General features: G+C 41.2%; 1 protein-coding gene across 5 annotated transcripts in view; it reads left to right on the top strand.

Moving 5' to 3' along the window:
- SRGAP1 (SLIT-ROBO Rho GTPase activating protein 1) overlaps positions 1-26,050 on the top strand; it is a 239,278-nt gene that overhangs the window by 207,020 nt on the left and 6,208 nt on the right. For 4 of the 5 annotated variants that reach the window (XM_077833521.1, XM_077833502.1, XM_077833482.1 and 1 more), the window contains 6 exons: positions 2,876-2,981; positions 6,636-6,860; positions 9,937-10,016; positions 18,148-18,328; positions 22,117-22,251; positions 22,388-22,730. In XM_077833521.1, the coding sequence (XP_077689647.1) occupies positions 2,876-2,981; positions 6,636-6,860; positions 9,937-10,016; positions 18,148-18,328; positions 22,117-22,251; positions 22,388-22,730 (1,070 nt within the window). The remainder of the gene's footprint in view (positions 1-2,875; positions 2,982-6,635; positions 6,861-9,936; positions 10,017-18,147; positions 18,329-22,116; positions 22,252-22,387; positions 22,731-26,050) is intronic. The other variant, XM_077833492.1, reaches the window with a different exon arrangement.

Raw genomic sequence — 26,050 nt, 5'->3', positions numbered from 1 at the left:
ACAGTTATGCAAGGGGGTTCTTGCATCCACTCCTTTTCCCCCATAGAAGCAGCCAGAATTTAGTCCTTGATGTTTGAGATCCTTAGGTAAAAGATTACAATTCTCATCTATCTTTCATTGTAAACTAAAGCAAAACTTGTGAGGGGAATATCAGTGTTTTGGAAATAAACAATAGAAAGCAGCCAAATTCACAGTTGTGCAGTGTTCAGATTTTCAGCAGAGAATTTTTTCGCCACGGAAATGAATGAGAGGTAAGAAAATTGGGACAATTTTACCAGGAATGAGTTAAAATATACGCAGGTAACTACAGCAATGTGTGGTTTGTAATGACTTCTAGTGACTGTTTTACACTGTGTCCTGACAGGTAGCATGTGCTGGAATGTGATAGGACCCATACTATGAAACCTGATGTTCCCTTTTTGCTTACATGGTCTATGCCCTTGGCAGGTAGTTATGAGTAAGGCTATGTTTTAGTCACAGATATTTTTAGTAAAAGTCATGGACAGGTCACAGGCTGTAAACTATATACCGCTGACTAAATCTTGGGTGGTCTGGGGAGAGGCAGCCCTGGGGAAGCCATGGGTGCTCGCGGGGGGGGGGGAATTGCCGAGGGGAGCCATGGGTGCTGGGAGGGTGGGTTTTGCAGAGCTGGCAGGCTCCCTGCCTGGCTCCATGCAGCTCCCCGGAAGCGGCAACATACATGCCCCTTCCTGGGCGGAGGGACAGCTGGGGGGCTCCATGTCCCAAGCGCTGGCTCTGCAGCTCCCCTTGGTCAGGAATTGCAACCAATGGGAGCTGTGGGGACAGTGCCTGGGGGCGGAGGCAAAGTGCAGAGCCACCTGGCTGCACCTCAGCCTAGGAGCTGAGGAAGGGACATCGTGCCACTTCTGAGGAGCCTCCTGAGGTAAGCACCGCCGGAGCCCTCACCCCCTCCCGCACCCCAAACCCCTATCCCTGCCCTGAGCTCCCTTCCACACCCAAACTCCTTCTACTGCTGGGGTGTGGGGCAAGGTGGCCCGAGACTGCCCTAGCAGTGCCTGGTGCAGCTGGCCCAGGAGCTGCCCGAGCTGCTCGGGCGGCCTCGGACCAGCTGCACTGGCTGCTGCAGAAGTCATGGTGGTCCTGGAAATTCACGGAATCCGTGACCTTCGTGACAAACCCGTAGCCTTAGTTATGAGCTGCTTGTTCAGCAAATAAAGGTACAATTCCTGAAAACCAACACACCTACCCCCAGAACTGGAATGCTGGGCTACATGCTGCTCTCTTCCATGAGGAGGGGAATACCGCTCACCCCAGGCTGTAGCGCTTCGCTGGTGCTGCTATTGCAGGAGCTTCTGCAGCCCCAACCCATCCCTGCTACAGGAAGTGAGAAGAGAGGATGGAAGAATCTGCTTGTGCACAAGAGATTTCCAGAGAGCTAGATTGCATGCAATCAAATCCCTGTTCACCCCAACCCGAATCCCCCTCACACATCCCCGTTCTGCTGGGGAATCTTCCCTGGCTGCAGATGTAGGAGCAGTATTTGCCCTGTAGTTTACCAGGCAGAAATATTTATCTTCAAGGAAGTGCTATTGAGGTGCATCACTTTTGTTTGAGAAACCCAAATTCTGCTGCTGTGATGCTCTGCTTGTCATCAGTTTATGGTATGAAAATATCAACTGTTAGAAACTGGATTTTTTTCCCTAAGGGGAGAAATATTTAAACACTAATCAACACACATTTTACATCTGAAAATGAGTCCTAATTTGTATAAAATAAGCACATGAAAAGACCAAAAATAAACATTGAGAACGCCATCTATAATTAACACTGACCTTTTAGGTAAGTGATTATTTTAAATGTCTTCTGTGAAAAATCTTGTATTCTGTAACAAATGGTTTTTAGCTATTGGCTTCACCCCCAATTCCTCATTTCACAGGTTCTCAATGTTACCAGTTGTCCATTGCACTGCTATTAGGTGCTATTATTCTAATATTCTACTGGGACTGTGTTTAAATTATGTGAATTGTACTATTATTTCTTGGTTGACTTAGGGGGCATTATTGAAATGTTAAATTGTTCTTAGCAATGTCATTTACACCAAAAATATCTTTGAGAGAAGAGTTCAAGGATTTCTTATTCAGAATAGAGGTTTGCTACTTTGAAAGATGTTTTGCTTTCCAGATGAAGCCCCATGTTCATTCTGAACAATGTAGAAAATCATAGATGCTGATTTCTGTTGTAAGGCAATAGAAACCAATGTTCTTGTGCTGCCTCAGTCCTGCTTTACACAGCTGTTGGTTTGCCTATTTCAGGAACATTTTGATGGACCTAAATGAAATTATCTAGGGAAAACACATCTGATCATTGTACTTTGTATTTTTGGATTAACACAAGAAGGCATTGATCTAGAATTGACTCTAATAGATTTACAGCTGGAGAGATAGTGTTGACAGAGAAAACTAAGTCAGGAAGGCTTTACGATCAGTGATCAGAAGGATATTTTCAATATGCAAATTCAAATACAGAGAATAAGCCAGTGTTTGGAACTGATGACAGAGATTCCTAGCCTCCTAATATTACTTGTTTACCCTTCGGGGGGAAATCCTCTTATGGCAATTTTGCAAGCTATCTTACTTAGAAATCTGCAGTAAGTTAGTTTTCAGCAGACTTGCTGGACATATTTAAAGCATCATCTGGTAATTATGTATTAATAAAGCTGGTCAAAAAGGGGGGAGGGGAACTCGATTTTTTCCAAAATTTTTGCTATTTTTTTTTCCAAAAATTTGAAGAATGTTGACCAGCAACCTATATTAGCATAAGAATGACACCATTAAGCTGAATGTACAGGTTTTCTCCTAAAAAGGAGCTGAAGATATTATCTTCTGCCTTACAGGAATAGATAATCTCTATGAGAGGGCTCTTCACATCCGCAAACTCCTCCTGACTTTACCCAGGTCTGTCCTTATAGTGATGAGATACCTATTTGCCTTCCTTAACCAGTAAGTACCTTTCGGTTCCTGCCAGAATGCTGCATCTTCATCCCACTTCCACTGCTGGTGTCAAAATTTCCTTTGTCGTCTTCATAATCTTCATGAAATTTACATTTAGGCTTCAGGTAACACAGAAGAGGGTATTTTAATTGGCAATGAAAACAGAAGGAAAAGGTCCATTTTCGTACAAACTGAAGTTACTTTTCTTTTTAACTGACTACAAGGTCATGGTAAGACTGATAAAAGTATTGCCTTGTACGCAAGGACTGCGGCTAGAGCTGGAGCTGTAGAACAAAACAAACAACAAAAAATATCCACATTAAAAATAACTTGCATAATTTAGAAGTGAACTTTTTCCCCTACACTCCTATCTTAAGCTGATTTTAACTTTCTGATTGTAAAAAATGCAACATACTCAAACAGCCAAAACACCTACAAGCTGGTGGTTTGATGCTGTGGTGGAGCAAGATCCAAATTTCCTCATGTGTGTCTTTTGGGAAATTCACTGGTGCTCTTGCCCAAAATAATGATGGTGCTACAGGGGCTCAGGAACCCCACTTCTTTCCCTTCATACTGAAAAACTGAGACAGTTGTTGGGGTTGTTGGGGGTATCAGAAACTGGCCCATTCTGAAGGAAAAAACTGGGCCAGAGGAAAGGGTAGTGTGGGAGAAAACATTGTTTTACCTGTGTCCCTTTTCTCTTTTTTTTCCTGGTCCTGGTATTTTCACTGTGATATGCTTTCTTTGATCAGTGTTCTGCCCTATTTCTGGCTCTTTCTGTTTCTGTACTGCCTGCCTCCTGGGATTTTTGTTCTGTTGCTCCTTAAACCCTCCCTTCCTTCAGCACTGTAATGTGTATTTTGGGTTGAGCTTCTACTATATCTTCCAGGATGTGAATGATAAACTGTGTTATTAAATGTTAATATATTAAATCTACAGGTTTTGTTCTTAGGTTTTAATAGTGTGTGCACATACTGTATATTTGTTGAGGCTAGCCTCCGTTGGACTTGTCACCAAATAAATGATTTTCCAAACGCACACACAAAGTCTTTAAATATAAGGATTTGGGCCAAGTTATTTTTTCCACCTGAAAAACGCAGCTGTATCTGTTGAGAATGGCTATAATAAGGGTATGACAATCAGCAGTGCATGTAAGACTGCTTTTTATTTCCTGACCTCAATCACCTAACATGGATCAGGATTGGTAATACATGTTATATGGTCTGGGTCAGTATTCCTTGACCTCAGCCATTACTAATCCACAATCATTGCTGCTCTTTGGTAGTCTCCTCACCTAATTTTACATTCACCCTAGTAAAATCCCACTCCTCCAGTCTCCACTTTACCTCCCATTCCCCAGCAGCAATGGACCTGCTACCAGCACTAGATGATGATATGCTTACTGAGGGTGCATTTACACTTGAGCTGGAGGTGGAATTTCCAGCTCAGGTAGACTGACTTAGTGTGCTAAAAATGGCAGTGTAGCCACAGCTGCATGGGTTAGCCATCTCACATGCAATCCCATCAAAGCTCTAGGCACATACTTGGGACAGTTAGCCCCTCCCACCACCCATTCTGCTGTGGCTACACTATTTTTAGCACAGTAGCTCAATCAAAGCTAGGGCAGGTGTGTCTATCCGAGCTGGAATTTACACCTCCAGCTCTAGTGTAGATATACCCTTAGTGAATGAGAGATCAGGCCCTTAGTTAGCATATTCCTCCTTTGCTCATGTTTGCTCCATAATTGAGTGGATCTATTGGGGCTGCACAAAAAACACTTTGCTGAAATAAAAATAGTCTCTTGTACTATATTCCACCAAATGTGTGTTATGGAGAACAGAGAGGCAACAGCATGTAGCTTTTCATATTTCATAAATCAGTTATAACCACCTATGTAGCATAGTTCATGAATAATCAAATGGCTGAATCTCCTTTGTAATTTGTAGAACAAGATTTATGATATCTCAGAATAGCACACAGCACATTAACAAAATGTGACACAAAAAAGAGATTTTAGAAGCAGATTTTGCAGAATTGGAAGGGATCATTTAGAGTTCTTGGCTCTTTTCAGTTTGTATTGATGTCACAGTGCTGTTGCTATGCAGCAAATGTTTTCTCTATAAAGTATAGTTTAAAGCCTTTTAAGCTGGTGTATTTAAAGATGGGCAAACATACCAGCTGCATCTCTAATCCTTCAGGGTGCCAAGCAGTATTGAATCAATGGGGGTTACGGGACTTCAGGCCTTGTGGGACTGGGTCCTGAGTCCTTAAGAATGACTAATCTGGGGAGCTATAAGCCTCAATCCTCAGCTAGTGCTGAAGAGCACACAGTTCAACTTGCAGGAGGAAAGGATATGTGTGTAGAGGTAGCCTTTGTGATTCTGGGCCAGGTATTCATTAGGCTGGTCCTCTAGCACAGTTGTTCTCCCCCTGGGGTACACACAGGTCTTCTGGGAGTACATCAACTCATCTAGATATTTGCCTAGTTTTACAATAGGCTACATAAAAAGCACTAACGAAGTCCGTACAGACTTAAATTTCATACAGACAAAGACTTGTTTATACTGCTCTATACACTAAAATATAGTACAATATTTATATTCCAATTGATTTATTTTATAATTATATGGTAAAAATGAGAAAGTGAGCAATTTTTCAGAAATAGCGTGCTGAGCCATTTCTGCATTTTTATGTCTGATTTTTGTAAGCAAGTAGTTTTTAAGTGAGGTGAAACTTGGGATACACAAAACAAATCAGACTCCTGAAAGGGGTACAATAGTCTGGAAAGGTTGAGAGCCACTGCTCCAGCATAATTTATAAGCAGTAAGGGGACGACATGGAATCCAGGGTTCAGCAAGATGTAGGAAAGCTCCAGCCACACGCTGCTTCTATCGGAGGCTGATTTTTCAGACAGGTGGAGTGACATAGCAGCGACCAGAGGATCCCTCTGACCATCTTGTGGTCAGCTATACTCTGTTTCAGATATTGGAAATTTTGTTAGATACATGGCTTCATAGTAAAGGGGAGAGGGTTCCTTCCCTCCGAAAGCCCTTAGTACTATCTCACCGACGGTTGTTTGCATTTTTTATTTTTTACACATGGAAGAGTGTCTTTACTGTAGATCACACAGAGTCCCTGAGGGCAGGGCTAGACTGGAAACTTCAAAGCGCTGTCACGGGAACGCTCCTGCGGCAGCACTTGGAGGTGCGAGTGCGCTCCTGGTAATCCACTCCACGAGGGGATTAGCTCCAAGCCTTGCTCCCGGCACTCAGAGCCTGTCTACACTAGCGCTTTAAAGTGCTCAGACTTGGTGCACTCAGGGGTGATTTTTCACTCCCCTGAGCCAGCAAGTTAGAGCGATATAAAATGGAAGTGCAGACAAGCCCTGAGTAAAGGTTTCCATGGCTAAAAAATGATTGATTCAAATTCATTTCTCGCACCCTCCCCCAGTGTCAGTTTATTCTAAATTCTCCCAGTGTTGTATATTGCCAGACAATAGAAGAACAAATTCTTTTTTTTTTTTTGGCTATGTTGTACAGGACTAAGTGTCAAAAAGGGTGGAGAACATTGCATTGTGCTGACAATTTAAGGTTGTTCTGAGCTACTTTTCAGAATTAGGATAGTCACAGAGGAAAAGTCTTTTTCTTGATTCTTCTTCCAAAGCCTTTCTCAGTACAGTGATGAGAACATGATGGATCCTTATAACTTGGCCATATGTTTTGGCCCAACACTGATGCCTGTTCCGGACATACAAGACCAGGTGTCATGTCAAGCTCATGTGAATGAAATAATCAAAACAATCATCATCCATCATGAGGCTATTTTCCCAGATGCTAAAGAGCTAGATGGCCCTGTTTATGAAAAATGTATGGCTGGAGATGACTACTGGTAAGTCAGAATATTATCTTTCTGTCTCCATACCAAAATGCTAGGCCTCCATTTTACATGAATGACTCCCATGATATAAGAGGTTCTGCATAACTAAAACAAATATGAAAATAAAAAAAAATAATTCTAATGTGTGGAAGATTCACAGGAAAATGGTACTGTGAAACACATGGGGCAAATATAACCATGATGATAGTCAGGGTTTCCTAACTAGAAGACTTCAGTGGAGTTAATTTAGGATTCTGAGAACTATCACAGATGTGACCATCAAGTAGTTGACAGAGGTCTACATGTACAATTGGGAGTGGGTGGCCAGGTGGTGTAGTCCCAATCTTGCATTTGTTGAAGGGTTCCATAAAAGAATTTCAGTTCAGAATGGTTTCACCATTAAGCCCAGACATATATACACTAAATTCAGTACTGCTAGAAGGGAAATATCTAGTTACCCTGTTATCCATTTAAATAAATGGAAATGATATCTGAAGGGAAGATATGTTATTTCCTGTAACAGTTACGATTTTACACCCTGGTCTGAGGATTACATTGCTTCTGACTTCAACTTATATATATATATAAGTTGAAGTCAGAAGCAATGTAATCCTCAGACCAGGGTGTAAAATATATATATAAATTAGGGCTGTTGATTAATCGCAATTAACTCAAATTAATCACAATTTTAAAAATTAATTGCGATTAATCACAGTTTTAATCACTCTATTAAACAATAGAATACCAACTGAAATTTATTAAATACTTTGGATGGTTTTTTACATTCTCAAATATATTGATTTCAATTACAACACAAAGTACAAAGTGTACAGTGTTCACTTAGTATTATTTTTGATTACAAATATTTGCACTCTAAAAATGATAAACAAGATCGTATTTTTCAATTTACCTCATACAAGTATTGTAGTGTGATCACTTTATCGTAAAAGTGCAACTTACAAAAGTAGATTTTTTTTTTTTGTTACATAACTGCACTCAAAAACAAAACAATGTAAAACTTTAGCGCCTACAAATCCACTCCGTCCTACTTCTTGGTCAGCCAATCGCTAAGAGAAACAAGTTTGTTTACATTTACAAGAGATAATACTGCCTGGTGCTTGTTTACAATGTCACCTGAAAGCAAGAACAGGCGTTCGCATCTCACTTACATAGCTGGCATTGCAAGGTATTTCCATTACGCAGATGACCCTTCATGCTTCGGCCATCATGCCAGAGGATGTGCTTCCATTCAGATAATGCTCATTAAAAAAAGAATGCATTTCTTTTTGCGGATACAGACTGGCACATAAATACCTTGCAATGCTGGCTTCAACAGTGCCATGCGAAAGCCTGTTCTTGCTTTCAGGAGACATTGTAAACAAGAAGTAGGCAGCATTACCTCCTGCAAATGTAAACAAACTTGTTTGTCTGAATGACTGGCTGAACAAGTAGTAGTACTGTACTGAGTGGACCTCTAGGCTCTACAATTGTTTTATTTTTGAATGTGCTTATTTTTTGTACATAATTCTGCATTTCATCTTTCATGATAAAGAGATTGCACTACAGTACTTGTATTAGGTGAATTGACTATAAGGTGGATAGAAAGCTGGCTAGATTGTCGGGCTCAACAGCTAGTGATCAATGGCTCCATGTCTAGTTGGCAGCTGGTATCAAGTGGAGTGCCCCAGGGGTCAGTCCTGGGCCCAGTTTTGTTCAATATCTTCATAAATGATCTGGAGGATGGTGTGGATTGCACCCTCAGCAAGTTTGCAGATGACACTAAACTGGGAGGAGTGGTAGATACGCTGGAGGGTAGGGATAGGATACAGAGGGACCTAGACAAATTGGAGAATTGGGCCAAAAGAAATCTGATGAGGTTCAACAAGGACAAGTGCAGAGTCCTGCACTTAGGACAGAAGAATCCAATGCACCGCTACAGACTAGGGACCGAATGGCTCGGCAGCAGTTCTGCAGAAAAGGACCTAGGGGTTACAGTGGACAAGAAGTTGGATATGAGTCAACAGTGTGCCCTTTTTGCCAAGAAGGCCAATGGCATTTTGGGATGAATAAGTAGGGGCATTGCCAGCAGATCGAGGGACGTGATCGTTCCCCTCTATTCGACATTGGTGAGGCCTCATCTGGAGTACTGTCCAGTTTTGGGCCCCACACTACAAGAAGGATGTGGAAAAATTGGAAAGAGTCCAGCAGAGGGCAACAAAAATGATTAGGGGACTGGAACACATGACTTATGAGGAGAGGCTGAGGGAACTGGGGATGTTTAGTCTTCAGAAGAGTAGAATGAGGGGGGATTTGATAGCTGCTTTCAACTACCAGAAAGGGGGTTCCAAAGAGGATGGCTCTAGACTGTTCTCAGTGGTAGCAGGTGACAGAACAAGGAGTAATGGTCTCAAGTTGCAGTGGAGGAGATTTAGGTTGGATATTAGGAAAAACTTTTTCACTATGAGGGTGGTGAAACACTGGAATGCGTTACCTAGGGAGGTGGTGGAATCTCCTTCCCTAGAAGTTTTTAAGGTGAGGCTTGACAAAGCCCTGGCTGGGATGATTTAGTCGGGGATCGGTCCTGCTTTGAGCAGGGGGTTGGACTAGATGACCTCCTGAGGTCCCTTCCAACCCTGATATTCTATGATTCTATGAAATACTATTTCTTGTTTTTTACAGTGTAAAAATTTTTAATCAAAAATAAATATAAAGTGAGCACTGCGCTTTGTATTCTGTGTTGTAATTGAAGGCAATATATTTGAAAAATGTAGAAAATATCCAAAAATATTTAAATAAATGGTATTCTATTATTGTTTAACAGCGTGATTAATCATGATTAACTTTTTTAATCACTTGACAGCCTCTACTTACACACACACACACACACACATATATATATATATAAATATAAATAAAATTTTTAATAGTGCTATTTGTTTCATAAGAAAATTTAAATGATATTTGCTATAGAAATAGTTTATTCTTGTTAGCTTGGCGGGGGGAGGGGTTATGCCAAATATAAGCATCCATTAAGCACTACTTCATGTGCTAATTGCCTGTACTTGCTTAACATTGTGTATTTCTGCAGTGATAGCCCTTATAGTGAACATGGTACACTAGAGGAAGTGGACCAGGATGCCAGTACAGAGCCCCACACCAGTGAAGATGGTACGTCCTTTATGTTACCACTTTAATCCTCTTTTAAATAAATTACATTTACAGGTTTTTCATGCAGGAGATACTCTCTCTCTTCCTCACTGTTTCTCAGTTGAAACTAAATTACTTCTGGGAGGATGCTCTGCTGCTTACACCTCCATTTTTAATCTTCAGGTTTTTTGTTTGTTTTTCACTCTTATCCATCTGTGTTTCGCCAGCTGTTTCCTTGCACCTTTCCTGGCTTGCTCAGTTACAGGAAGGGCAAGTGGGAAACTACTTCAGTCAGCACAAATTATGTTCTGATGTAATGTTCCCTTTTTAAGTGTCCTTTTACCATTTTTGCACAAGATAAACTGATCCAAACCATGGCTTTGAATATTTTAGCTTAGAGAATTGCATTCAATATGCTATATTTTGATATTTAAAAACACAACTTTCTAGAGGATTTAAGGACCCCCAAAACTATTAAACCAAAGCCATTCACTATAACTTGGCTCATGCTCACCCTTGCTGGACTAGGCATCGTAGCTGGCGGTGAGGGCTCAATGGGATAAACATCACCTATCAAATCTCCTCTTCTTTCTTTCAACAAAGTAAGACTTAGGCCTTGTCTAGACAGAGAAATATAATGGCATAGTTATTCCACTATAGCTATGCCAGTATATTTCCCCATATAGGCAAGCCCTTAGTGGCAGACGCCTCGTTCCCTTGTTTAGGGTAGCACAGTGGATAAAGCAGCCTGTGATAACAAGGAGGCAACAGATCAGGAGCCTGGGACCAAACAGGAAAGGGAAGGCAGATAGGGCCTGTAATCTGGTGGGTTGCATGAGAACCTGTTCAGGGGGGCAAGGTAAGCAGCAGAGTGCAGGAGGGCCTCCTTCGCATTTTCAGGAGGAGCAGGGGAGGGAATTACAGGGGACAAAGTGGGGAAGAGTAAGAGGCCAAAATGGTATCATTGATTTTATTTAGGAGATCAGAAATGTCCAAGTGTGTGGTCAAAAATAATAATTTAAAGGTTTGGAAAAAGGGTCCTGTTGCCAGCCCCAGACCCACCATTTATTTTGAGCACCAGCCACAACTTGGTACTATGTGTCTCTTCCCGCCTCCCCTTATATACTAATTTATAAGATAGTTTCTCATGTTGCTAAAAAAGACTATTTCAGACTCCTGTGAAATGCTCAGGATTAAATGGATGACAGATCAGGGGGTGAAACACTTAATGATGGAGGAACCTCGAAGAAAAACTTGATATTTATGACATACATATAGAGGTGTAAATGATGGAAATTCAGATTCATAAATGTACATTTCTGAAAACTTTTCCCTGCACATGAAAATGAAAAGGAGGGAAAAAAGCATGCAACAATCAAAAGTTGTTTTAATCCCTTTGTACACAATTGTAAAATATTAAATGGCATCTGAAAAGCATGGACAGGCAAATCTTGACCATGTGAAAGTAGTATGGTACTTCATTTTTGCCTTGATATCAATCCTGGATGCAATGACTATAGTAAATTTGTAGCATAGCATTACTGATTGAGGCAAAATTGACTGGAGTAACTCTCAGTGGAGCAGAGGTAGCCAAGAAAGGATTAAATTACTTGATCTAGTTTTGTTTATCAGGATGAACAGCAAGATAATCCTAGCTTTTGCCATTCCTTTGTTTTGTGAATTGAATACAGAAAGTGGACAGTCATGTTGTGGATTTGCATGTAAAGGGGGAAAAAGGTAATACAAAGATGTGAACTTTGCAGTAATGCTTGAGCAAAGATGATGACAGTGTAGTTGGTGTGACTAGACCAGTGCATGAAGTGAGAGGCCTCCCCTTAACCAGCAAGCTCTAATCAAGTTTTTCCACCAATAAAGGTTTACCTTTAGATAAGCTATTTTTTTATAATGGAGGGTGGGTATTTTCATCGAACTGGTGCTGTTAACTGTCTTTTTGCGCACACATCCCTGTGTTTGTCCCTTGAATAAAAAGTGTTTGCAATAATATACGCTGTGATTCGTAACAATTTTACAACTGATTCAGTCTTGAATCACAAGGCTCAGATAATTGATCTTTTGTGGGGGAACAGGAAAGCTTCCATTAAAGGAATTTTTTTATTTCAATAGATTTATTGATTACTAGTTTGTCACACCAGGACCCTGATTTACATGTGTATGAGAGTAAGGTAATGTTGAACTGAGCTGCTACTACTAACTGGACATGTTGTACTTTTGCATTTCCCTCTGTTAGGAGCTGGGCAGAGCCTTCTCTAAACATGTAAATCTTTATTACATTTTAATCTAGTTCATTTTATACTGCAGTGTTTTTTTTCTCTCAAACCCTCTAGTCCCATAACAATATTGGGCAATTGACATGTAATCCAAAGGCTATAATCAAAAGCAAGAAGATTTATTTTTCTGTTTTGCTTATTTTCACTATAAGAACTACTTTCTGGATAAGGTTAAATTATAAGTAAGTCTCTCTATGCCTACAAGAAGTCAGCTGTATATAATGACGAGGCTGAGCCACTGTAGGGGAAAGTAAAGGTTTATTTATGGAATTACAAAGCTAAAATATTCTTTTAAAAAAAATAAAGCAAGTGTGTGTGTGTATGTGTATGTATATGTGTGTATATATATATATAAAATGTATGTATGTATGTGTAGGAATAAAATTAGCTTGTCCTCTATCCTTTGAAGGGTTGGGGCATACAATGATGAATTATAAAAAAGCTACGTACATCCTTAACTGTAAACACATGAGTAGTCACAGTGACTTCATTGGGGCTATTCACATGCTTAAAGCTATGCATGTGTTTACATGCTTCTCTGAATTCAGGTCATAGTGAAGAGTTTTTTTGTGAGGGTAAAAAGCCTTCCCTATAAGAACTTTTATTTACATTGTCTACTTAAAAGAAGAGCATTCCTGCTAAATAGCATTTTCCCCTAGATCTGAAAACATGAACTTTTGTGCATTTCAAAGAGTTCACCTTGTGCCTCAGAATGAGCCAGATCTATTTATCTGTAACTTCATTAGAGAAAGACATTTGTCTGAAAATAACTCTTAGAAAAGAGTGTAAGATTCACGGGATACATCTTTATGCTTAAAAAGCAGTTTTTGTGCAATTTTCTTCTGAAATTCTTTAACACTGAAGATATTTTACTCTAGTTGATGCATATAAAAGTTGACTAGATCTGTTTCCGAAGGAAATAAGAGAATTTCCTGAGGAAGTCTCAGACACATGGGTAATTCCTGATGTAAAACACAAACATGCTAACATTTTTATTGCTGTTCATTGACACCTTATGATGCCTGACATTTATAAATCAAGAAAGTAGTTCTCACACAGATGGGGGTATAAAAGGACAAATAAGGCTGAGAGTTAGTGCTGTTGTGTCCCTGAATGGTCACCATTGCAGATTTGACTACTCTGAAATAATTCATACTATGATCAACTTTTTTCCAAGTTCTGCTGTAACAGTAATTCACAGGCTTCTTTCCCTTTGTTGTTTTCCAGTCAGAGAACTGCCAGAGAACTTGAGGATAGATTGTTACTGTAAAGCCACAGCCCTTTGATAAGGTGTAGAGTCGAGCATAGGGATCAGGATGTCTTTTGCTTAAGACAAGCACAATGCATGTGGAAGAATTGGGGAGCACAGAGAAGGGGCTGCACTGATGCACCCAGTGAAAGGTACAGTGGATGTTCTCATTCTGCTGGCTCAGCTCCACTTGGCTCACTGGTGTGGGGTGTAGAGTGGCCAGGTGCCAGGTTTTTGACCAGAAAGTCCAGTTGAAAAGGGTACCTGACAGTTTCCGGTCAGATCTGGGGACTGGTTACTGCAGATGGGGGAGGCGCTGGATGATCACCCGTGCCAGCCCCTACTCAGCCGAGGCCCCCTCCTACCAACATTGGGTGACTGCAGCTCCCAGCCCCCAGTTGAGTTCCTCCTGACTGGGGGTGGAGAGGGGGAAGAGAAGCAAATGGGGGTGGGGCAGGGCCTTGAGGGGAAGTTCCAGCACTCCTGTTGGAGTGTCTGGTTTTTGGCAACCCTAGCAGTGGGGTGGGATGGCATAGCCCCACCCTCATACCGCCACCTTTTGAGGAAGGCTAGTGCTGTGTTTGGCTCTTGAAGTGCAAGGATAGAAATAGTGACTAGCCTTTGTTTCTTACATCTTTCCCCTTATCACCTACTGGACCTGTACCAAGCTATTTACAGTCTAGCCAGTGATTTTTAAGTGGAAGGCACCATAATGTGTCACTGAATGGCAGTAATAATATTAGCAGAATTTGAGGTCATAAGTGCAAAACTGAGAACAGAATCCCTAGAGCTCTTCCCACAGTTCTTCAGCTTGTCCTAATATTTCTCTTTTTCTATCGTTGTCTGGATCATAGCCAGTGATATTTCAGATGTCATCATATATTTCTTGCCATAGTTAGGAAATGCCTCGAGGTATAGGAGAGAACAGTATAATTATATTTCCCTCTGAGCTGTCTTAATTTTACTGTTAGACCCCATGGCTCAATATCATGCAGAATTTCAGTTGATTAGCTAAAAGAAAAGGAGGACTTGTGGCACCTTAGAGACTAACCAATTTATTTGAGCATGAGCTTTCCCTTTCCTTTAGTTGTGAAATGGCTCCCTCCAGTTCTCAATAACGTTGACGTTATAAATCTTTTGGGGGTTTTTTATGTCCAAATGGAACTGTCAAGGTATTTTTATATTAATTGTCAACGTTCTACTTGTTAACAGGTGAATTAGTATTTGAAAAATAAGATCTGAGAACTGTCTGCTGTAGAAATGTGCTGTCCAAGTAAAGGGCACATTTTTAGTAATGAAAGTTCCTATCAGAATAAAAGAACAATTTGTATGAGCTTAATACAAGAGTTTCATTAAGAAAAGCAACTATGTCAGCTATACACCACATTGTATAGGGTATGTTTCATAGGAACACATAAATAGCATGTCTCAGAAGTCTCACTCACTGTCGGTAGATTAATAGTTCAAACAGCTGTTCCCAGTGCAGCAACTTCCTACAGATGTCTGAGAAAGGACGTCAGTCTATAATGAGGTACAGGAAAAGGAAGAATTCAACATCCCATAGGCCTGACTCTCTTCTTACACTAGGCTTACATAGGTGTGGAGTTACTTCTGATTTACTCTGGTGTGCAGTAAGTGAGAAGAATCAAACTCTGTATACTCAAGTCTTTAATATCAAACAATCCATTGAACTTTTAATTGTAGTATAGCTCACCCAAAAAGGAATTGCCATATCTGATCAACTCAGTGCTCCAATATCCTGCCTCAGAATGCTCAGCACCAGATGCTTCAGAGGAAGATGGAAGGAAACCTTGAATATGCAATTATGAAATAACCTGCCTATGGTGAAGTTTCTTCTTAACCCCATCAATTAGAGATTGGCTTATGCCCTCAAGTATGGGAATTTATACTTCCCTGCTCTCCTTTTATTTAACCTAATATAATGTAATAGCATATTCTTATTATTCATACAAACATCTGGTCCAGCTATACTTATGAGCTAATTCTGCCTCAGTATTCGGTGGGGAGGCGGAGAAATAGACTAGATGATCTTGCCAACCCTACATTTTTATAATGTAAGGAATATCTTTTTACAGTGAGCGCCAAAGGCTAACTTTGTGATATGTATAAAAATATTTCCTTTCTGGTGTTAAATTGTTGCCTTTCAGTTTCATTGACTAGCCCCTTATATTATGATGCAGATAAACAGGAGTGCTTGATTTTCTTTCTCCTAACTAATCATTAATTTATATACCTTTATCATGTCTCTTCTTATTTATCTCATCTTTAAACTATACAGTCCCAATCTTTTCAGTCTCTCTTCAAATGATGGAAGACTTTCCATACCTATAATCATTTTGTCACATCTCTGGTCCTCTTTGCTTTCTGTTTATATAATTTTTTAGATGAGGTGTCTAGAACTGAACACAATATTCCAGGTGAGAGCATGCCGCTGATTTTATATAGTGCCATTGTAATTTTCACTATTATTTTCTAGCCCATTCTATATACATCTTACCATTTCGTTTGCTCAGTGTGCATTGGTGGTCAAAAAAGCAGAGGTTTTCATTAAGCTAGCCAGTCTTTCCTGAATAAATACAGTTAATTTAGAAACTAGCAATGTGTATAAGTAATTGAAGTGATTCCTGCCAGTGTGCATTACTTTGCATTTGTAACACTGAATTTCACTACCATCGCCTCACCTAGTTGCATGTAGGCCTTTCTGAAATTCTTCAATATTTGCTTGGCTTGACTAACCTAAACAAGTTGTCATCTGAACTATTGCAAGTTTTTAACCTGATTGCCTAAAGATAGCCAACTACAGGACAGTCCTCTACAGGTTGGGCAAGTTATGAGGAAATAGCTGCAAACTGTAACCTTAATAGGGCACAAGGATTATATTTCCACATTGCAAGATAGAAGTTAATTTTGAAGAGACATTCCAGCACATAATATTAATGCATAATATAGGAGCAGGAGTCTTCATTATAAACCAAGTTTTTCAGGTATTACAACACAGCAAATTAAATTTGCACCAAGCTAAAACGTGATACGGCAGTCATCAGCCTAGCTATTAATTTCTTTCTAAATTTTGATTTAATTGTATAAGGTATTTTTCATTTTGGATGGCTTTATTTTTGAGCTACTCAAAGCAAACAAAATGTATAATTTGAAAACTGATGTTTTGTGGGCATTCGTTCTTAATGCTTTCGTTGGCATTTTGATATTGTGATAAATTTAACCTGACAAATGTGATTTCACAGACATTCGTTTTTCATAACTTTTAGAACTAGCCATTGCCAACATCATACAGTAAAATCATAGCTGTTCCATCAACGTCCAGCTGACAAAGTAGCAGCTCCAAAGACATCAGTTAAGATCTTACGCTCATTGGCCCCAATTCTGCAAATAGATATGCTAACAAGGGACCCTTGAGGCTGCACAGAGGCCCAATGATGTCCTTGGAGTTGTCACAGGTGTTAGCAGAACCATATCTACTTATAGGATGAGGCCATTGTCAGTATGAACTTTGATATATCAGGAAGTTTTGACAGGGAAGGGAGGTTTTAATTCTCATTTTCATCCTTAAAATGATCTCTGTGAAGATAAGGTTTTTAAAATCCGTTCTTTTAGAGGGAGAAGCTTTACACACACACACACACACCCACTCTCTCTCTCTCTCTCTCTCTGCAGCCAGCCAGTCAAAACTGCTGTAACCTATGTCTGGCTGCTCACAGAATCCATTCCAGCAGCCAGTGATCACTGGGAACAGAGGGACACCTACACTTTGCCCTCTTTCACCTAGCTATGGCCCCATACACGGGGGTGTAACATAGAATTATCCTAGCAGCTCTGTGCCATACAATGATTCCTCATACTGAGATGTACTCCTAAAGGAGTTGGATCTGTCAAATGTTTGGTAGCTTTGCACAAACTGGAGCTTCAAGAGAAACCAGAGAAGGCCCAAGAACAGGTCCCTGTATTTTTTGTAAAATATGAGGTTTACCCTGGGTCTGCACTCTTAGCACAGGAGTGACAGAAATTCTGATAGAGTTCTACAGCTATTAAATTGACTCATCAGGCAACTCCTGCCTAGAGCCCTGCAGATATCCGCAGATCATGTTTGTGGATCAGATGCAAATACAAATTTTGTATCCGCACAGGACTCTACTCATGCCTATTCTTGCTGAGGAAACCCCTATCTATTCGTTCCTTTTTCACTGCTAATTGTTGTAGCACATCTCTTTGGCTTGTTCACCTGATTTATCAGGCTCCCTCAGGTTTGGTTGTGCTTTTTTATCACCTGTAATTATTTCTGACCCACCACATAGCTTTTTATATTAGGAGACAAGAGCGCCGCCCACTTTCAAATGTTGAGCATTGAATGTATTGTGTGCTCTCTCTTATATTCTCTGTCTAGAGGTCTTAAAAGCAGCCCAGTTGCTTTATACTTGAGGCACATAGACAGGGCCACTGCCTGAAGTACATCTTGGTTCAATATCTGACTTCTGTAAGCTTTGTTTGGATATGAATGCTGAGGGGTTACATTTTACAAAACTGAAATAAACAAATAAGTCTATTCTGGAGTCTGAGATCTTACTTTTTTTCCCCCTAGAAGGTGAGCCTATAGAAGCTATAGCCAAGTTTGACTACACTGGAAGATCTGCACGAGAACTCTCCTTCAAAAAAGGAGCCTCCCTGCTTTTATATCATCGAGCATCTGAAGACTGGTGGGAAGGAAGGCATAATGGAATTGATGGCCTAGTACCTCACCAGTATATAGTGGTGCAGGATATGTAAGCAGTGTCTAGTTATACAATATACTTGAGTGATTGCTCCTTATTGAGAAGAAGCTTGTTGAATTAGCTAATGGGGTATCACCCAAATATGAGAGTGCTTTGAAGGCTCATAAACACCTGGGAGATTTTGCCTCCAAACTGGACGCTACCATCTTTTTGTTACATTTCCCTGAAGTAGTGCCCATCAAGCGACACCACAGAATCACAAAACATTGATAGGCTGACTCGGCTACATCATTGACAGAAGTGATCCCAGTACAGTGTGTTAAGAAGAGGATATTGTACCTATTTTGGTTTTACCATATAGTTGTAGCAGCTGTTACCAATAAACTTCTAAGTAACAGGGGTGGATAACTACACCATGGCACTTCTTATTAGTACTCAGAGGTGTACTTGGCACTTCAAAGCCAACAAAGTGCTTGCTCCCAAAAGGTTACTCCAAATTTTAAAAAAAAGAAAAGGAGTACTTGTGGCACCTTAGAGACTAACCAATTTATTTTAGCATGAGCTTTCGTGAGCTACAGCTCACTTCATCAGATACATACCGTGGAAACTGCAGCAGACTTTATATATACACAGAGAATATGAAACAATACCTCCTCCCACCCCACTGTCCTGCTGGTAATAGCTTATCTAAAGTAATCGTCAGGTTAGGCCATTTCCAGCACAAATCCAGGTTTTCTCACCCTCCACCCCCCCACACAAATTCACTCTCCTGCTGGTGATAGCCCATCCAAAGTGACAACTCTTTACACAATGTGCATGATAATGAAGTTAGGCCATTTCCTGCACAAATCCAGGTTCTCTCACTCCCTCACCCCCCTCCAAAAACCCACCCCCATACACACACAGACTCACTCTCCTGCTGGTAATAGCTCGTCCAAACTGACCACTCTCCCAGTTTAAATCCAAGTTAAACCAGAACATCTGGGGTGGGGGGGGGGAGGAAAAAACAAGAGGAAATAGGCTACCTTGCATAATGACTTAGCCACTCCCAGTCTCTATTTAAGCCTAAATTAATAGTATCCAATTTGCAAATGAATTCCAATTCAGCAGTTTCTCGCTGGAGTCTGGATTTGAAGTTTTTTTGTTTTAAGATAGCGACCTTCATGTCTGTGATTGCGTGACCAGAGAGATTGAAGTGTTCTCCGACTGGTTTATGAATGTTACAATTCTTGACATCTGATTTGTGTCCATTTATTCTTTTACGTAGAGACTGTCCAGTTTGACCAATGTACATGGCAGAGGGGCATTGCTGGCACATGATGGCATAAATCACATTGGTGGATGTGCAGGTGAACGAGCCTCTGATAGTGTGGCTGATGTTATTAGGCCCTGTGATGGTGTCCCCTGAATAGATATGTGGGCACAATTGGCAACGGGCTTTGTTGCAAGGATAAGTTCCTGGGTTAGTGGTTCTGTTGTGTGGTATGTGGTTGTTGGTGAGTATTTGCTTCAGGTTGCGGGGCTGTCTGTAGGCAAGGACTGGCCTGTCTCCCAAGATTTGTGAGAGTGTTGGGTCATCCTTTAGGATAGGTTGTAGATCCTTAATAATGCGTTGGAGGGGTTTTAGTTGGGGGCTGAAGGTGACGGCTAGTGGCGTTCTGTTATTTTCTTTGTTAGGCCTGTCCTGCAGTAGGTAACTTCTGGGAACTCTTCTGGCTCTATCAATCTGTTTCTTTACTTCCGCAGGTGGGTATTGTAGTTGTAAGAAAGCTTGACAGAGATCTTGTAGGTGTTTGTCTCTGTCTGAGGGGTTGGAGCAAATGCGGTTGTATCGCAGAGCTTGGCTGTAGACGATGGATCGTGTGGTGTGGTCAGGGTGAAAGCTGGAGGCATGCAGGTAGGAATAGCGGTCAGTAGGTTTCCGGTATAGGGTGGTGTTTATGTGACCATTGTTTATTAGCACTGTAGTGTCCAGGAAGTGGATCTCTTGTGTGGACTGGACCAGGCTGAGGTTGATGGTGGGATGGAAATTGTTGAAATCATCGTGGAATTCCTCAAGGGCTTCTTTTCCATGGGTCCAGATGATGAAGATGTCATCAATATAGCGCAAGTAGAGTAGGGGCTTTAGGGGACGAGAGCTGAGGAAGCGTTGTTCTAAATCAGCCATAAAAATGTTGGCATACTGTGGGGCCATGCGGGTACCCATAGCAGTGCCGCTGATCTGAAGGTATACATTGTCCCCAAATGTGAAATAGTTATGGGTAAGGACAAAGTCACAAAGTTCAGCCACCAGGTTAGCCGTGACATTATCGGGGATAGTGTTCCTGACGGCTTGTAGTCCATCTTTGTGTGGAATGTTGGTGTAGAGGGCTTCTACATCCATAGTGGCCAGGATGGTGTTATCAGGAAGATCACCGATGGATTGAAGTTTCCTCAGGAAGTCAGTGGTGTCTCGAAGGTAGCTGGGAGTGCTGGTAGCGTAGGGCCTGAGGAGGGAGTCTACATAGCCAGACAATCCTGCTGTCAGGGTGCCAATGCCTGAAATGATGGGGCGCCCAGGAGTTCCTTGCAACAAAGCCCGTTGCCAATTGTGCCCACATATCTATTCAGGGGACACCATCACAGGGCCTAATAACATCAGCCACACTATCAGAGAACTTATCCTTGCAACAAAGCCCGTTGCCAATTGTGCCCACATATCTATTCAGGGGACACCATCACAGGGCCTAATAACATCAGCCACACTATCAGAGGCTCGTTCACCTGCACATCCACCAATGTGATTTATGCCATCATGTGCCAGCAATGCCCCTCTGCCATGTACATTGGTCAAACTGGACAGTCTCTACGTAAAAGAATAAATGGACACAAATCAGATGTCAAGAATTATAACATTCATAAACCAGTCGGAGAACACTTCAATCTCTCTGGTCACGCAATCACAGACATGAAGGTCGCTATCTTAAAACAAAAAAACTTCAAATCCAGACTCCAGCGAGAAACTGCTGAATTGGAATTCATTTGCAAATTGGATACTATTAATTTAGGCTTAAATAGAGACTGGGAGTGGCTAAGTCATTATGCAAGGTAGCCTATTTCCTCTTGTTTTTTCCTCCCCCCCCCACCCCAGATGTTCTGGTTTAACTTGGATTTAAACTTGGAGAGTGGTCAGTTTGGACGAGCTATTACCAGCAGGAGAGTGAGTCTGTGTGTGTATGGGGGTGGGTTTTTGGAGGGGGGTGAGGGAGTGAGAGAACCTGGATTTGTGCAGGAAATGGCCTAACTTCATTATCATGCACATTGTGTAAAGAGTTGTCACTTTGGATGGGCTATCACCAGCAGGAGAGTGAATTTGTGTGGGGGGGTGGAGGGTGAGAAAACCTGGATTTGTGCTGGAAATGGCCTAACCTGACGATTACTTTAGATAAGCTATTACCAGCAGGACAGTGGGGTGGGAGGAGGTATTGTTTCATATTCTCTGTGTATATATAAAGTCTGCTGCAGTTTCCACGGTATGTATCTGATGAAGTGAGCTGTAGCTCACGAAAGCTCATGCTAAAATAAATTGGTTAGTCTCTAAGGTGCCACAAGTACTCCTTTTCTTTTTGCGAATACAGACTAACACGGCTGTTACTCTGAAACCTGTCCAAATTTTAAGAGGTGACATGAGTAAAGTCAATAAACAAATAGGTCATCAATGAGAGTACAGCAGCTGGAGATGCAATTATATGTCTAGTCTTAATTCTATACGAGGACAAAAACAGAAGAGCCATGATGTCTGCTGTCCTACATACCTCACTTCCTGGAAAGTGACTTCTCAATCTATATCTTCTTTTCAGGGATGATACCTTCTCAGATACGCTGAGCCAAAAAGCAGACAGTGAAGCCAGCAGTGGGCCAATAACTGAGGACAAGTCCTCATCTAAGGACATGAACTCCCCAACTGATCGTCACCCTGACATATATGTAGGAAGGTAAGGTTAACATAGCAACATTTCTGCATTGCTTTGCAGCCGTTAGATTGCTTCTGGGTTCATGCAGTGGCAGGATTTCTTCACACACACCTTGTTAATAATGCTAACTTGTCCTATGATTTCTACATTTGTGTAGGCAAAGAAAGAGATCAGAACCACCTCCTCTAAGACGCCCAGGCAGGACCAATGATGGCCATTGCCCAGTACATCCACCACACACACTCACCAACTCATCAGTGGAGCTAGGTTCCCCCAACATGGCAAGTCATTGCAGTCCTCGAGCCCTTCTTCATAATCGCAACCTCAATGCAGACAGCCCCGAAAGAAGACGTAGACCTGGGCATGGCAGCCTCACCAACATTAGTAGGCATGATTCACTAAAGAAGACTGATAGTCCTCCAATTAGAAGATCTACATCATCTGGTCAATACCCAGGTTTCAATGACCATAAGCCACTGGACCCAGAGTCGATAGCTCAGGTTGGTCTCGTTTCTTTGCCTTAGTGAGGAGCATGGTCAAATAGATGTAAATGAACGTTTGACTTTCACAACACAGAGAGTTTAATTTTTTATTGAAAAGATGTATCAGAAAAGTATCCCACTTAACTTTCTGCCATGGGATTCTAGGACAGAGATGTGTTAAAGAATCATGGGAGAAAGGAGGGCCAATAGGAATAAAAGCTGCAACAGCATTAGAGTGAAATAATTTTCAGTTGTACTGAAATGAAACTCTGTGCCACTCAGAGCACAGGGATAATGCACAGGTACTGTTTCTCAGTTATGTAAACCTGTGTGCTCTGATGGAAGTGGGTTTAGTTATAGTATGCAAATCTGTGCTCCAATTGGCTACTACTGTCCTCAGTCATTTGAAAACATAGGAATTCGCATTTCAGTCTTTTTAACATAGTTTTTGTACAAAAGTAGAGATTTTTAACTCTTGTAGTTGTGCCTATGGAACATGCTAGGTAGAAGTGCAAATAAATCTGAATAAATAAATAATAGACTGTGCCATCACAATATATGTAGGAGAGGTGGCTAGTCTTTTCTCAGTAGCAGAGAGGTATAGAATAGCAGAGACAGATAGCACCAAGAAGCAAGTTATTAACTCTGTGCTAACTCAGTAATAGTCATATCTTGGGCTAATAAATACTTCTGTCCTACTCAAAGCTCATTTAGTTTAAAATATGATCATTATGTAAACACTCAACACCCTCAAATTACGATCTGATTACAAAAGCATTTAAAATAATCCTGCACTGACATTTCAAAATGTCATGTAACTTTTGCTTCCAAAGTCTCTGCTGCTTATGAAGTGGGAGGAGAGAGTCTCAGTTGTTGTGAATGACTCAGACATCAATTTTCATTGCTCTTATTTCAACCATTTCTAACCTTTTAAATACTAGGTTAAGCTATGTTACCTATTTACTGCCCAGGAGCTATGCACAGCCCTATTTGGCTTTAACTAAATTTGTACACACCTAGACCAATTATTATTTGACAAAGACAGAACTTGAACTTTGACTGAATCATGTAAATGCTGCTGTGAACAAGTATGAAACACCTTATAGTTTTCTTATTTAACCCACTTGTGCCTCACCAACACTGAAAAATTAACCACAAAACCAGTCTTGGCATGTCCTTTTAGCAGATGTACTTTAAGAATAAATCTAAATGTGCAAAACAAACATGGAAATATTCTCATAAATGATCTCACTAAACAGTACCTTGCATGACAACTTCTAACATGTCTGATATTCTTCTTTGTTTTCCTTAACATTTAAACTACAAATATGAGGATATTTGGAGCACATCATCATTTATATATTAAAAAAAATAACCTATTGGATGAACAAGTCATAACAGATATGTAGGGCCCTTCGTTTTCAGTTTTTATTTTAATTTTTCCTGGGAATTTCAGTGTTTATTACCACAACAAAAACAGATGAAAATCAGTGCAAAAATATTAATTTTTCTAGGTAAATATAGGGGTTTGTTTTGGTGGACAGAAAGACAGAGGGGAAAAAGTATTCGGTAGATTAATGCTTTGAATTCCGTTCATCAGTGTGGTTTGCTGCAGAACTAAAACAGAACTCAAAACACAATGCCACCTCTGAGTTTAAGAAAACAATACATCTCTAATCCTCAAATAAAACTTTTCATTTGAATAAACAGTTTACTGCTGTAGACTTAGAACTATTTACATTTAATAATTGGGCCTCACAATTTGCTGCGCATACACTCATAGAATCATAGAATATCAGGGTTGGAAGGGACCTCAGGAGGTCATCTAGTCCAACCCCCTGCTCAAAAGCAGGACCCATCCCCAATTAAATCATCCCAGCCAGGGCTTTGTCAAGGAAGTTTCAATTTCTAAGGAAGGAGATTCCACCACCTCCCTAGGCAACGCATTCCAGTGTTTCACCACCCTCCTAGTGAAAAAGTTTTTCCTAATATCCAACCTAAACCTCCCCCACTGCAACTTGAGACCATTACTCCTTGTCCTGTCCTCTTCCACCACTGAGAATAGTCTAGAACCATCCTTTCTGGAACCACCTCTCAGGTAGTTGAAAGCAGCTATCAAATCCCCCCTCATTCTTCTCTTCTGCAGACTAAACAATCCCAGTTCCCTCAGCCTCTCCTCATAAGTCATGTGTTCTAGACCCCTAATCATTTTTGTTGCCCTTCGCTGGACTCTTTCCAATTTATCCACATCCTTCTTGTAGTGTGGGGCCCAAAACTGGACACAGTACTCCAGATGAGGCCTCACCAATGTCGAATAGAGGGGGACGATCACGTCCCTCGATCTGCTCGCTATGCCCCTACTTATACATCCCAAAATGCCATTGGCCTTCTTGGCAACAAGGGCACACTGCTGACTCATATCCAGCTTCTCGTCCACTGTCACCCCTAGGTCCTTTTCTGCTGAACTGCTGCCTAGCCATTCGGTCCCTAGTCTGTAGCTGTGCATTGGGTTCTTCCGTCCTAAGCGCAGGACCCTGCACTGATCCTTATTGAACCTCATCAGATTTCTTTTGGCCCAATCCTCCAATTTGTCTAGGTCACTCTGTATCCTATCCCTGCCCTCCAGCGTATCTACCACTCCTCCCAGTTTAGTATCATCCGCAAATTTGCTGAGAGTGCAATCCACACCATCCTCCAGATCATTTATGAAGATATTGAACAAAACCGGCCCCAGGACCGACCCCTGGGGCACTCCACTTGACACCGGCTGCCAACTAGACATGGAGCCATTGATCACTACCCGTTGAGCCCGACAATCTAGCCAATTTTCTACCCACCTTATAGTGCATTCATCCAGCCCGTACTTCTTTAACTTGCTGTCAAGAATACTGTGGGAGACCGTGTCAAAAGCTTTGCTAAAGTCAAGATACAATACATCCACTGCTTTCCCTTCATCCACAGAACCAGTAATCTCATCATAGAAGGCGATTAGATTAGTCAGGCATGACCTTCCCTTGGTGAATCCATGCTGACTGTTCCTGATCACTTTCCTCTCATGTAAGTGCTTCAGGATTGATTCTTTGAGGACCTGCTCCATGATTTTTCCGGGGACTGAAGTGAGGCTGACTGGCCTGTAGTTCCCAGGATCCTCCTTCTTCCCTTTTTTAAAGACTGGCACTACATTAGCCTTTTTCCAGTCATCCTGGACGTCCCCCGTTCACCACGAGTTTTCAAAGATAATGGCCAATGGCTCTGCAATCACAGCCGACTTCAACTTCATCCTTTTTGTTATTTTAAAACTTTTGAATATTTCCTTGGGTACTGAAACGTATTCTGAT

This window comes from Eretmochelys imbricata, chromosome 1 (assembly GCF_965152235.1).
Source record: "Eretmochelys imbricata isolate rEreImb1 chromosome 1, rEreImb1.hap1, whole genome shotgun sequence".
Classification (NCBI taxonomy): Eukaryota; Metazoa; Chordata; order Testudines; family Cheloniidae; genus Eretmochelys; species Eretmochelys imbricata.
This window is presented reverse-complemented; position numbering and strand designations above follow the sequence as displayed.